Raw genomic sequence first — 13227 nt, 5'->3', positions numbered from 1 at the left:
ACTTGTTGGTTAAGTTTTCAGGATAAGGTTGGTCGTACATTGGGTCGTACGTATCAATCGTGACACGATTTGGAAAACGTGGCACGATTTTATCAGCTGCAAACTGCTATATAAGTGTTCTTGTGCAGATTTTGGAAGTGAGCTTGAAGAGAGAGAAACTTGGATTACAAAGGAGGAAACTTTAGGGTTGAGTGTCTTTGTAGTGAGGATCTCTTGGGTGGGGAAACATTATAAACACCTTGGATAGTGAGATTTCACCATTGAAAGGATCAAAAGCTAACAAATAAGAGTGATAAGAGTGGTATCACTTTCTATTCATGTCTCCAAAAATACTAACAAATTATCAAGTAACATATTGACCGCTTAAAAAAAATGTCAAAATAAACGTTGTTTAATAACAAGTTGTTAATAGTTAGGACACGTATGTAAGGATTTAATTGTATGTCCAACGACATTGTTATTTTATCAAATAAAAGCCTTGTATTGAGCTTGACTGGTTACTCCACTTTGTTAGAGTACAGAATGATTCATTCAGTCCAAAAGAAAAGGGCTAACATTGATCACTTAAGCTAATTTTTTGAGAATGTATGTTAAATACTGCATAATAAATCTATTCGCTCAAAAAGATAAGCAAAAGTGTGATACCTCGTTTGGTGTCTTCTAGTACTAAGTTCTAAAGCACCAAGTTTCTGCAAGTACCTACACCTACAGTGAGAGTGTAAATTACATTGACCCCAAATACACCATACAATATGGAATACAAATCCAATGACCATTGAATTGCAATTGCAAGCTAAAAAGGCATCATTTTTCTGGTCATTACAACATCAAAGCCAAAAGTAGACTAGTAGAAGAGAATGCATAGTGAAGGCTAGTCAGTTGCAACTTCAATCCAGCACCAATATTAGGACTTACAGGTCCAAATGCAATAGAAGAAAAGCTCCCATCACCGCCAGTGCTCAAGTTAGAACTGATATGAAAATATTCAATACCAATATTAGTTTTATATAACAATGTAAAAGTTTAATTGGAACTCTAATTCACTATAATGGATGTACAAAAGAGTCACATTCTTACCTTCCTGCATATATGCATGATCCATGACCTGTATAACAAGGTGCTCATTATTAGTTGCTTTATTCTCTATACATATCTTCAACAGAGGCATGTCATTGTTCACAAACAAACATTTCAGTGATAATCACTAAAAACAAGGTGAACTAGGACCTTGAAACACCATGAAATATTCAGATTAAACGTTGATTTACTCACTAACTATGTAGCACTGACACTCCTAATCGAAAGCTTGTCTGGTGTCCAACACGACAACAACACATAAGGTTAGATTCAGTTTTGTCATTTTCTCAAATTATTACTGGTATCAACAAATCAATGTCGTGTTCGTGTCTGTGTCAGTGCTTCATGGCTCATTAATGGTTGAAAATTACATCACTTTTGGGTGTGAATTGCTGACTTCACAAGAGCCAAGTCCTCTAAATTATGCAATGATATATATATAGAATGATTTGAAAAGCATGTGGTTATATGACATTATAAAGGAATGGCTTGATATGTTACAAAAGTGGCATACAGAAAGATTTGAGTTAAAACATACTGTAAGGAGCTACTTGTTGAGTGTAGGATACACTATATAGCAATCCTAAACAGTAAACACCATTTTTTAACTTGCAATTAATACTAAACCAACAAGTAATTTACTTATAACCAAACTGCAACTAATTCTAACAGCATTAACTTACTTGGATCCTCGGTAGTTATCATAGCCGTATCATCAAAGTCACATGTTCCTCCAACACTATTCATTTTTTGATAATAATCATTATAAGCATAAGAGGCATGACTTTTCACATCATTGGGGAAATAGCAAGGTCTCCCTGCTTGAATAGCTGCACAGTTTGCCCGGCCTTGTCCACAAGCCCAATCCAAACCAGCTTCCATCTTTTCAGCGTCCGCACCGTCTTTAGCCACGCAAAAAGACTTAGAAGAATTTCCGAAAACCTTGTTAGAAGAACTAAAACTCAAAGGGTAAACACTACTGCCATTAGTAGTATAAAAAAGTCCCCAATGTCTTTCAGATATAGGTCCTGTTCTCTTATCTTCATCAAACAATTCATATATATAGGTATTAATAGCCATCTTTGGTTGACTAGGAGGACCTGAATCATTAAGTACTCTCCTAATCAAATTATTATTGTAGGTCTCAGCATTTTCTAAACTAGCATCCGGTTCGTTGGATCCACCTAAATGTGGCCAGCCAGTTTCTGTGACAATGATCCGTATATCATTGAAATTTAATGCTTGTATAGAATAATAGGTAGCATCCACCATAGCATCAAACATACTGTCATAACGGAACAATGTATTCGGATCAACAATTTTCTTTGTCGAAGGAAGGGATCGAAGTAAAGCATATTCAATTGGGAAAATGCCATCTCCTTTAGTATATCCATAATAAGGGTGAGCATTTAACATATAAGAAGAGTTTGTGTTCTTCAAAAACTGGAGGATTTGGTGAATTGTTGAGTTCCATGATGAGTTAAAAGTGGCTGTAGAAGGAGGAAAAGGCTTAGGGATTAAATCCATGGACTGAGGCGTCGAAATTTTAACACGGAAATGAAGGTTTGAAGCAACCAAGGCACTGTGAAGATGATTCATGGCAGGAACAAGAACACGAGCAACATTTGGGATTGAAGTAAGAACCTCACTGCCAACGGCTATTGTTGTGATATTTGTGTGAGGCATGTAAGCAGCTACGTTTTTGCTAATCCATGTTGCAGCCACTGATGGAGATTCTCCAATTCTTAATATCTCTTCGTCGGTGACACCAACAAGGAGTTCAATGCCGGTGTTTGATAGGGCTTGTAGCATGTGAGCATTAGCATCATAGAGACGCACATGAGTAATTTGATGAGATTTTAGAATAGCAACTATATTTGAAGCTGATGGTAGATCAGTAACATGAGTGCCAATGTTTACCCCCACAAATGCACCTACATGATAAATAATGTGATCTAATATCAACTGGAAAAATATTTCTTACAGTACTCTAATTCAATTATTATAAAATTTTAGAAACAACTACTTAGAAAAATGTCCAGGCATATTATTCTTAAAAATTCTGACTATGAAGTTAAATAAGTAAGTAGCATATGCTCAGAGTATGAAGAAAAGATTACAAGAATACGTGGCTAGACGTATTTTGACTAAGAACACATAACACAATAATCTTTACAAATGAAAAACCATAGTATATAATATAATGAAACCAAAAAAAAGAACATAGTATAAAGCTGAACATGGTAATAATAATAGTTTTTTCAACTCAAAGAAAAAATGAAAAGAATAATTGAGATTGACAAAGGAGTGTAGCATAAATTACCTAATACATTGTTTATAGTGGCAAGAGTGAGCAAGAACAAACTAGTGAGCCATTTTTGAAGCTTCATAGTTTCCAATCCAAAAGAAAGAGAGGAAGGAACAGTGTAGCGGTACCAAGAATAGGTATGGCAGCAGCTTGAGTTGAGTTGAGGTTGTCCTTTTCTTTTGTCTAAAGACTAACACTACATACATGTGAAAATGAGACTTTTATGTCATCTCTGTTCTGTTCCTATGATTTTCCCTCCAATACCAAAACCAAATCAAAAAGTCATTCATTGTTTTTCTTTTCTTTCTGTCACCACATATCACAATGCTCGAAACAAAAAGTGAAAACGGAGCCAAAAGGTCAAACACGCGTTACTAGTAGTAGTACCACTTTTAATGGGTTTCTGCCATTGCTTTTCGGGTTCCTCCTATTCAATTAATACATTAACTGCTCATTAATCAATAAGGCTTAGATTAAATCTCACAAAATTCGAGAGATTAATCTCTGCACTTGCGTGCAAAAGATACCAGTGTTACTTCAAGAAAAAAAAAATACTACTATATTACTTAATTAGTGTCTCCTTCCTTCTTATATAGTAAGTTCTTCTTGTTAACAAATACTCAAGAACATTTTTAAGATTTTAAATTAAGAAATTGTTCACTAAAAACTTAAATATTACAATTTTCAATGCATCCAATAGAAGTATAGATTTTTCATAAAAATTTATTATTTAAGATTGTAAAATACTAACAAGTGTCGTAAATAATGACATTTGTTAATGAGTCTAAATAGAAATTTTGTATTGAAAATGATTTATAAATTTTACCCTCATCAAAATACTCAACTCCAAGTGAAAGGAAATAGATGGTTACTTTTTATGATAGGCTGTATTCAGAAGTAAAAAAGAAGAGTAAAAACCACTACTTAGCTTTTCAATAGAAACTGGGGGACTTTAGTGCAACACGAGGATCTAAAGAGTGAATATCAACGCAACAACCTATGAGCATCGTCACGTATGGGCCACCACCCTTGGCTGTAAAAAGTGCATAAAGCAGTCCAATGCTCCTACAATGTCAAAAAGCGGATTTTATTTTTCTTTCATTTTCTCTCATGTCATGTATACAAAACTTTTATGGTGGAGACAGAGTTGGTACTTTTGATGTTTCACTTTTATTTATAATACATTTTCTTTGACACTCATTTTTTATCGATTGAAATTAATATGAATCATACATTTGAAATATTAGCATGAATGATACGATACCAGTGTTAAAGAAAGTTGATGATACCTTGATTTAAGAAAATGAAAATGAGACACATAGTTTAACTGTCTTTGGATGACGGGGCAGGACGGACAAATTCATGGACATTGTTTAATTTATTTATTTTTTTAAAAACGGAAGGTGATCATTGTTTCGTAAACAACGAAAAATATAATTTGTGAAATAAAAAATATTAAATTATTATGGGGAGAGAAGTTTAATTTTTAATATAATATAGCAAGCAGGAAACATTCGTTGTGGCCAGAAATTGTAAATAGTACTGATTAATAAAAAGTCACCGATATGTCTTGCTGCATACGCTTACATGAAATTTAATTTCATATATATATATATATATATATATATATATAATAAATAATACTATAATTTATAAGATGAATTTATCAGGTTATATATGTTTGGAGTGGTTGTCAAGTATGTGCTACTATTAGAAGAATTTAGTAGTAGACTTGGAGTTGGACCAAGTAAAAACCTTGGTGCTTAAGCTACGCAACTACTTACGCGGAAGTACGAGATTACTACTAATTAGAAATCTCTTAGATGACATAAGCAGTGACAAAATGGTTAATCAATTTTCATGGAGTCCACTAAAAGTTTGCAAGGAACAAAACAAATTAAGACTTGTTGGTTATGTCATTTCATGCGTACAAAGGGTGTGTGAATGTGGAGTTTTTGTTTTTAATAACGACAATAAAAAAAAGACAAGGAATCCTCCTCCTAAATTCTTGGTTTTATGTCATAGTCAGAAAGTCAACACCCCGTGGTTGAGAAAAGGGAACACTGTCTTTCTCTGTCAACTATCTGACTCTCTTTCTCTCACAATTTCACCTTCACTTTCATCCATGTTCTTCTATAAATAGATTAACCTCATCATTTATATAACTATATTTAAGTGCTTAACGATCACACCTACCTGATTTTATTCTTCACACATATATGACCGAACTTAAATTGCAGAAAGTATACAAGAGCTTTCACACAATAAGAAAGCTAGCAGATTATGCAATTCTTATCAACCAAAGCTGGTATATATATATATATCTACCTAATATTGAGTACTTCAATTGTACAAAAATTTCATTCATGTGTTTTAATTGATCTTTTGTTTTAACCATATATAGGTGGAAGCTTTTAGATTTTGCTGAGCTAAAACGCAGCTCTATATCTTTCTTTGACATTGAGAAACACGAAACTGCCATTTCGCGTTGGTCTAGAGCTAGAACAAGAGCTGCTAAGGTTGGTAAAGGTTTATCAAAAGATGTTAAAGCTAGAAAACTTGCTTTGCTGCATTGGCTTGAAGCAGTAAGTCAAACACTTGATCTTGATCTTGATCATACTATTTTTTTATATAGCTGTAAATTTATATGTTTGTAAGTTTGTTATTCACATCAATCATTATTTACCGAGTTGCTTTAAATGCTTGTGAAACAGATTGATCCACAACATCGATATGGACATAATCTACACTTTTATTATGATAAATGGCTCAAGTCTAAGAGCAGAGAACCCTTTTTCTATTGGTAACATTCTTTTCAAACTATATTATTCACTATGCATGCATAAATGGTTGTAAATTTACCAAGGTTATGATTCATGCAATTAATCTTATTGTTTGAAATTGTAGGCTAGATATAGGAGAAGGAAAGGAAATAAATCTTGAGAAGTGCCCTAGAGCTAAACTTCAACAGCAATGTATTAAATATCTTAGTCCTGTAAGTTTCCCTCTCCATTTATGCTAACATCCTATTCTTTTGGGCTATATTTGATTTAAATTTTCATTCTTTTCAGATGGGAAGACTGGCTTATGAAGTTGTTGTGGAGGATGGAAGATTCTTGTACAAGCAATCAGGAGAGTTCCTTCACACTACAAAAGAAGGTTCACGTGGCAAGTGGATTTTTGTTCTTAGCACATCTAAGAATTTATATGTTGGTAAAAAGAAGAAAGGTTCATTTCAACATTCTAGTTTTTTGGCTGGAGGAGCTACATCTTGTGCTGGGAGACTAGTTGTTGAACATGGTGTCTTAAAGGTAAGCTTGTAAATTTATTACTCATTTGCTTCATTCCTATTGCCATTAGTGGCTAACATGATTTTAAATTGTGGTAACTGCAAACCTTTATATTACGACAAAATATGGTTGCAATGCCGGAGACCACAAAATCATCTATAGACTATAGTGTGCCGCAATTTAAAACCACGGCGGTTAATTATTATCTGATTGTTTGTTATGGTTAGTTAAGAATGATTTTTTTGTTTGCACAGGCTGTTTGGCCTCACAGTGGTCACTATCGTCCGACAGAAGAGAATTTTAAGGAATTTATTTCATTTCTGGAGGAGAACAATGTGGACCTTTCTAATGTCAAGGTATTATAATTTAAAGGCTTTAGAAATCTTTTTAGGGATTTGAAATTTGCATCTGTTTAAAAAATGTGAGAACATACTCTAAGGAAATTCTACTTGCTATATGCAGATGGCTCCAGTTAATGATGGAGTCCACTCATCTGAAGAGGACTTAACTGGGAACATGAGTGGCTTGGAGGATGAATAGGCTACTTTTGAAGACTCAATTATAGACAAGGTCAATTTGATTAAAATTGAGAGTGAGTCTATACACCTAAGACAGGAAATTCCAAAATTTTGGAAGAGAACTGAATTAGAATAAACTAATCTGTCTCCAAGAAATGGTTTGTACTGACTCAGAGACACTGGGCAGGGTTGAGCCATCAAAGGGACATTGTTGATGCAAATTATTCCTGTCATGACTCATGAGTGAATAGAATGCCAAATCAGTTTATTCTTTTGTGTAAATAGGAAAATCATAGGAAATTTTGTTATTCTTTACCATTGATTCATGTAGGTGATTCTTATTTATTCATTTCCATTACTCATGTATATATTGTACAAAATGAATTTTGACCAATTTTTTAAGGTCTATCCCATTGTAATGTTGTTCAAAGGAAATAAATTCATTATCTCACTATGAAGCTAGTATACTGAACTTTTGAAAGAAAATGCATTTTAGATTTGAGCCATCTAAAGGAATAATCAATAGAGTAAAATAAATCCACAATTGGTTTGATCTATGTGGCTGGTTAGCTCAACTAATTTGAGCTAATGATTAAAGAGAGATTCATTGTTATAAAAAAAAAAAAAATAATAACAATTTTTTTGTGTGTAAATCGGATATTCTACGTGTGCGCGTAATTACGGAGACTAATCCTCGAGTTTAGTTGAAATTAAAATAACAATTAACATATCAATATCAATATTTTTAATTAAAAATAAAAAGTCGGTCCGACCTATTTCTAGTGACGATATCAAACCTTCGACATTTTCTTTGGCGAAAATTGCTTTTTCGACAACGAATACTTCCTATTGACACAAGTAAATGACGCTTTTACCTCCAGCGGTAGTTAACCGCCGTTAGCCTAAGCGCCGGCAGATAACAACCGTTGGCTGCCGGCTGCCGCTACATGCGTTCTGGGATGCACCGTCTTTTTCATCATTCAACCTCTTTTTCATCATTCATTCAACCTATTTTTTCAACATTCAAATTATTTTTTCACTATTCAACCTCTTTTTCCATCATTCAACCTCTTTTTCCATCATTCATTTAACCTCTTTTTTCAACATTCAACCTATTTTTTTCATTTTTCCCTATAAAAACCCTCAGATTCTCTCCTCCTTACTCTCATTCTTCCTCTTTCTTCTACAAAATATTGGTTTGTCATCATTCGCCTTTCATTGAAATAAGCCTCTTTGAAAATTTCAAGAGGTTTCTTTGAATTGGTTTTACCCTAGGATTTAGGGTTTAGGGTTTATGGTTTGTGTTTTTTTCTTCTTTGTTTTAATCCAAGGGGTAGTTAAATGTATTATTAAACAACAAGAGTGCAAAGGTGAGGAACAATATTTTTTGGGTCATCTTGGTGTTGTCTTGTATGATTATCTTGGAGACGAGTATTCAAAAGTTCTAGGAATAAAGATGACTCACGAGAGGAACAATTTTGGGTCATTTTGGTGTTGTCCTGTATGAGTATCTTGGAGAAGAGTATCCAGAAGTTCTAGAAATAAAGATGACTCCACCTATTAAGAAATAAATGTACACGAAGATGTTATTTTTAATGTTATTGGTACGACGAAGCAGATTTAGTTTTACCCCATTGAAAATGTATTATTATATTAATAAAATGTGATTTTATATTTATTACTGGTCCTTTATTTTAGTTTTTACTTGCATTTATTTATTTATATGAAATAAAAAAAATTCAAATAAAAAATGTGTATTAAAGAAAAGTCAGTTTTTTGAATATATTACGAACACAATGGTAGTTACCAGTCGCTGGAGCCAACGGTTGTTAACAGCCACCGCTTAGTCCAACCGTTGTTAATAATCGCTGGAGGTTTTTAAGTATTTTACTTGTATTATTGTGAAGTTTCGTATGTCAGAAAAGCAATCCTCTTCGTTGGCAAGTTATTTATTATTATTGAGTTGGGTAAAGGAAAGTAAGTCAATGGGCCAACTTACATAATAATTGGGCCGGGTCGGAGCAGAAGTAAAAGGATCCATAATTCAACTACTTTGATACCCTAGCATAGGAGAAAGAAAGAAAAAATTAGAAGCAAGCAAAGGATCACTCGCCGGCGTTGTCGTCCGAAAATGAGAGGAAGAAGCTACAGTCCATCACCACCACCGCGTTACAGCAGAAGAGGCGGCGGAGGAGGAGGAAGAAGTCCAAGTCCTCGTCGGCGTTACGCTCCCCGTCAAAGCGATCTACCTACCAGTCTTCTTGTTCGTAATCTTCGCCATGACTGTAGGCCTGAAGATCTTCGTAGACCTTTCGGTCATTTTGGTCCTCTTAAGGATATTTATCTCCCCAAAGATTATTACACTGGGTCAGTACTAATCAATCTTCAATTTCACTCAATTATGTTTTCTTCTGCTCCGAAATTTCAAAATATTTAAAATTTTATTTATTTAGGGTTATATTATTGGGGCTTTTTTTTTTTTTTTTTTTTAATAATTGTGAGAAACTAGGTTTATCAGTGATTTAGAGTTTTGAAGACATGTATCAAGTAAGTAGAAGATGTTATTGATAATGAAGATGAAGATCTTCCAAGTCTTGAAGAAGATTTCATCTTAATTTCACAAAAAGGTCAGCAGCATAGTGCTTGCTTGATTTGATCTTATATTATTGGGACTATTTCACCAACTTGTTACCACCAAATTTACTCACTGCATATGGGTCTCAGTTCCGATTTTGTTCTATTCCATGTTTTTATGATGTTTTCGTTGGATTTTCTGTTTTCTTCGTTGTTACAGACAACCTCGTGGTTTTGGTTTTATTCAATTTGTGGATCCTGCGGATGCTGCTGATGCTAAATATCATATGGATGGTCAAGTTCTTCTCGGTAGGGAGATAACTGTTGTTTTTGCTGAGGAAAATAGAAAGAAGCCAACTGAGATGAGGGTCAGAGAGAGAAGGTAAGATTTCCCTCTTCATTTCTTTTTCAATTTTTTATTTAACTTTGAATGAATCAATATGGGATACTTGCATTTGTAATCGATTCCTGTAAATACACATATTCTAGGATTATAATATTAGTATAGTGGTTATATATACTATTGTTTTCACTTTGAATTTGAACAATAATTGTGCGGTATACTAGTAAGGCCCTATTTTGCTTCTCGGAAGAGATGGGATTGACTTATGTAGCTGTCTTTTATTGCGTTATAATGGTATAGGTAGGGTTCAAACCTCGGATTTCAGGCTGTGTATAATCAATTAAACCACCATACCATCACGGAACTTATAAGTATTTTATAAAATATATAGTCTAAAATATTTTACCCCCCAATGAAATCAACCAATCTATTTGCATATAATTATAAACAATCTCGCCGATCTCAGTTTGAATCTATAATTTATAATAACATTGATGAGCTCCGCCTGAATTTGTTGTTTGTAATCTAATGAAGGCCTTTTTTCCAGTGAAATTTAGCCATTGATTACTGCAACTAAGTTATACTAGGCCAATTTATGGATCCTGTCATTGTTTTGACGAGACATTAAAATGTCCTGGTTTCATCCAAAGTTTAAATGATTGCTGTTTTCCTTATTTATTATTATCATTTATCAATACTTATAAGTATACTGTTTTAAGCTTCTTCATCGCAATGTTGCATAAATTTCTGCTTGTTGCAGCTAAGAGGTGAGATGAAATTCTGATTATCTATTTTTAATGTTTATGTTTCAGTAGCGGTCGGCATTCTGATCGAAGGAGGTCTCCTCCACGTTATTCTCGTTCACCCCGCTATTCCCGGTCTCCACCTCGTCACAGATCTCGCTCTCGCGGCAGTCGTGACTATCATTCCCCTCCTCCTAAACGAAGGGAATATTCAAGGTATTGGCCAGTGGGCACATGATAACAATTCATTTTATTGCATATATTTGTATTTACATCAAATAATGTTGTATAAATGTTTAGAAACAGCAGGACTATCACATACTGTTAGTTGGTTGTAGTTTGGGTTGATACAATCTGTTGTGTACGCAGTATGTTTAGTTGAACTTTGATTATGTATGTGTTTCTTCTGGTCAAAAGATGTTGGTGGAATCTTTGCTAAAAAAATTTAAATTATAAAGATGTTGGTGGAATCTTTGCTAATTTTTTTTAAATTATAATTTCATACATTGCCTGTTTTGTAGATCTGTATCACCTGAGGATAGAAGGCACAGTCGAGAAGGGTCACAACACAGCAGAGAGAGGTCATACTCACGCTCTCCACCCAAGAACGGGGATGCGAGAAGCCGTAGTCAGAGTCCAGTGAAAGGCTCAGTCGAGAGCAGAAGTCCAAGTCCGAGCCGTGATGTCAGGGCAGCATCCCGCAGTAGGTCTCCCAGTCAGTGACAATGGAAGAGAACCATTAGACAATTAGAGGCTTGGTTTTTCTTAATGTTCAGCAAATACAGTGGATTTGGATTTTAATTTGTCAGTTTCATATATCAGAGTTGTGTGTTGTTTAAATTAAAAATGTATTAATACTAGCTGGATGTTGATTTAAAATTTGTTACTATGTTCCATCTAGATTTAGTAGAATTATATTGGTATGGATTTTTCTGGAAATTTTCTATGTGTTTTGTTGTCTTGTCTTCTTATGGAGCAAAAATAACTCTGGGTCTCATGACCTTTTTTCTTTTTCTAACGATCTTCCTAAAAGTTTCGAAAGCAAGCGTAGCAATCCAGTTGAATTTGACAACATTGATATTTGTAGCAACAAATAAGTTTGACTTTAGTTAATTGTTTCAACTAGGTATATGACCCTGAGCTATATTAAGGGTCTGTTTGGGAAACTAAAAAAAAGAGCTTTTAGCTTATAGCTTATAAGCTCGTTTGATAAAAAAAGCTCTGTTTGGTAACACTTTTTCACCATGAGCTTATAGCTTATTTCACGAGCTTATAAGCTATTTTTCAGAAGTTATTCCAAGTAGCGTTTGAGCTTATAGCTTCTCACTTTTTCTTTCAATTTTACCCTTATTATTTCATTTAAATTGTATTTTTATCCATTATAATTTTTATAATAAGCTACGTAATTTTACCCTTATAGCTTATCCCTTTATTTCAATTTTTGTATATATATCAGCTGACCTTTTTTTTTTTTTTTTTTGAAAAAATATATACCTTCGTTTTTTTTTACGAAACAAAATACTATTATTCTATTAATGTTACTTTTTATTTTTATTTTTTTGAGGTAAATGTTATTTTCTTTATTCTCTGTTATTAGTATTACTCTATTAGTGCTACATTTTTTTTTTTTAGGTAAATGTTATTTTCTTTATAAAGTAGAAACACTTAAATGATAATAAATATAAGATAAAATTTTAGTGAATAAAATTTAATTTAATTTATAATACATAGGATATATTAAATTAATAAATTTAAAGTATTTTTTTAAAGAAAAATTAGTTTACAAAATTACAAATACTTAAATTAATGATATAATTTTTATTATGAATTAAGAATACCCTTTATGTCATTTTACATTTATCAGCTAGTTGAACCGCTATTTTTACCAAACACTTCAGTTAGCTTATCAGCTAAAAGCTACCAGCTAGCTTATAAGTTAAAAGCTATCAGCTATCCGCTATTTTTACCAAACAGAGCCTAAGGGTCTCTTTGGTAAGCTCACTAAATGAGCTTATGGCTTATAAACTCGTTTGACAAAAAAAGCTCTGTTTGAGTAACGGTTTTTTACAACGAGCTTATAGTTTATTTTACGAGCTTATAAACTATTTTTAAGAAGTTATTCTAAGTAGCGTTTGAGCTTATATAACTTATAGCTTCTCATCTTTTCTTCCATTTTTACCCTTATTAATTTATCTAAAATCCATTTTACCCATTATAATTTATTACTACTCTTATAATTTAGAATAACACATTAGTATAATAAATATGCTTATGACCTTAAAAAACAAATATGCCTCGTTAATACATGTGCAATCACTATACACCAATTCACTGTATTTTTCTTTTTCTTATGTAAGGAATTTTACTTCGTCTA

At 33.2% G+C, this 13227-nt stretch overlaps 3 protein-coding genes across 4 annotated transcripts; 2 read left to right on the top strand and 1 right to left on the bottom strand.

Moving 5' to 3' along the window:
• Positions 1–618: 618 nt before the first annotated feature.
• On the bottom strand, positions 619–3849 carry LOC11429067 (glucan endo-1,3-beta-glucosidase 4). Of its 2 annotated transcripts, none has more exons than XM_003601566.4 (4): positions 3401–3845; positions 1761–3011; positions 1078–1105; positions 619–970 (listed from the first exon to the last, which is right to left on the bottom strand). In XM_003601566.4, exons 1-4 carry the CDS (start codon positions 3465–3467, stop codon positions 820–822), a joined length of 1497 nt encoding a protein of 498 aa, XP_003601614.1. In that variant the 5' UTR covers positions 3468–3845; the 3' UTR covers positions 619–819. The 2 variants fall into 2 exon arrangements, 1 of the variants encoding a protein (XP_003601614.1); XR_003010058.2 differs by having other exon boundaries at positions 934–970; positions 1078–1153; positions 3401–3849.
• Positions 3850–5448: 1599 nt separating this feature from the next.
• On the top strand, positions 5449–7647 carry LOC11439467 (IQ domain-containing protein IQM2). Its single transcript, XM_003601565.4, has 7 exons — positions 5449–5693; positions 5790–5970; positions 6100–6188; positions 6293–6380; positions 6457–6696; positions 6930–7031; positions 7138–7647. Exons 1-7 carry the CDS (start codon positions 5605–5607, stop codon positions 7213–7215), a joined length of 867 nt encoding a protein of 288 aa, XP_003601613.1. The 5' UTR covers positions 5449–5604; the 3' UTR covers positions 7216–7647.
• Positions 7648–9261: 1614 nt separating this feature from the next.
• On the top strand, positions 9262–11792 carry LOC11432730 (serine/arginine-rich SC35-like splicing factor SCL33). Its single transcript, XM_003601562.4, has 4 exons — positions 9262–9560; positions 9988–10149; positions 10923–11069; positions 11375–11792. The coding sequence occupies exons 1-4, from the start codon at positions 9325–9327 to the stop codon at positions 11574–11576; spliced, it is 747 nt and encodes a 248-aa protein (XP_003601610.1). The 5' UTR covers positions 9262–9324; the 3' UTR covers positions 11577–11792.
• Positions 11793–13227: the final 1435 nt, after the last annotated feature.

This window comes from Medicago truncatula, chromosome 3 (assembly GCF_003473485.1).
Source record: "Medicago truncatula cultivar Jemalong A17 chromosome 3, MtrunA17r5.0-ANR, whole genome shotgun sequence".
Classification (NCBI taxonomy): domain Eukaryota; kingdom Viridiplantae; phylum Streptophyta; class Magnoliopsida; order Fabales; family Fabaceae; genus Medicago; species Medicago truncatula.
This window is presented reverse-complemented; position numbering and strand designations above follow the sequence as displayed.

Coding starts and splice junctions, on each gene's coding strand:
- LOC11429067 (XM_003601566.4), bottom strand. CDS start 3,467: ATGAAGCTTCAAAAATGGCTCACTAGTTTGTTCTTGCTCACTCTTGCC. Junction 3,012..3,400: donor CACTATAAACAATGTATTAG/GTAATTTATGCT, acceptor TTTATCATGTAG/GTGCATTTGTGGGGGTAAAC. Junction 1,106..1,760: donor GATAACTACCGAGGATCCAA/GTAAGTTAATGC, acceptor CTTGTTATACAG/GTCATGGATCATGCATATAT.
- LOC11439467 (XM_003601565.4), top strand. CDS start 5,605: ATGACCGAACTTAAATTGCAGAAAGTATACAAGAGCTTTCACACAATA. Junction 6,381..6,456: donor GTATTAAATATCTTAGTCCT/GTAAGTTTCCCT, acceptor CATTCTTTTCAG/ATGGGAAGACTGGCTTATGA. Junction 7,032..7,137: donor TGGACCTTTCTAATGTCAAG/GTATTATAATTT, acceptor TGCTATATGCAG/ATGGCTCCAGTTAATGATGG.
- LOC11432730 (XM_003601562.4), top strand. CDS start 9,325: ATGAGAGGAAGAAGCTACAGTCCATCACCACCACCGCGTTACAGCAGA. Junction 10,150..10,922: donor ATGAGGGTCAGAGAGAGAAG/GTAAGATTTCCC, acceptor TTTATGTTTCAG/TAGCGGTCGGCATTCTGATC. Junction 11,070..11,374: donor AAACGAAGGGAATATTCAAG/GTATTGGCCAGT, acceptor CCTGTTTTGTAG/ATCTGTATCACCTGAGGATA.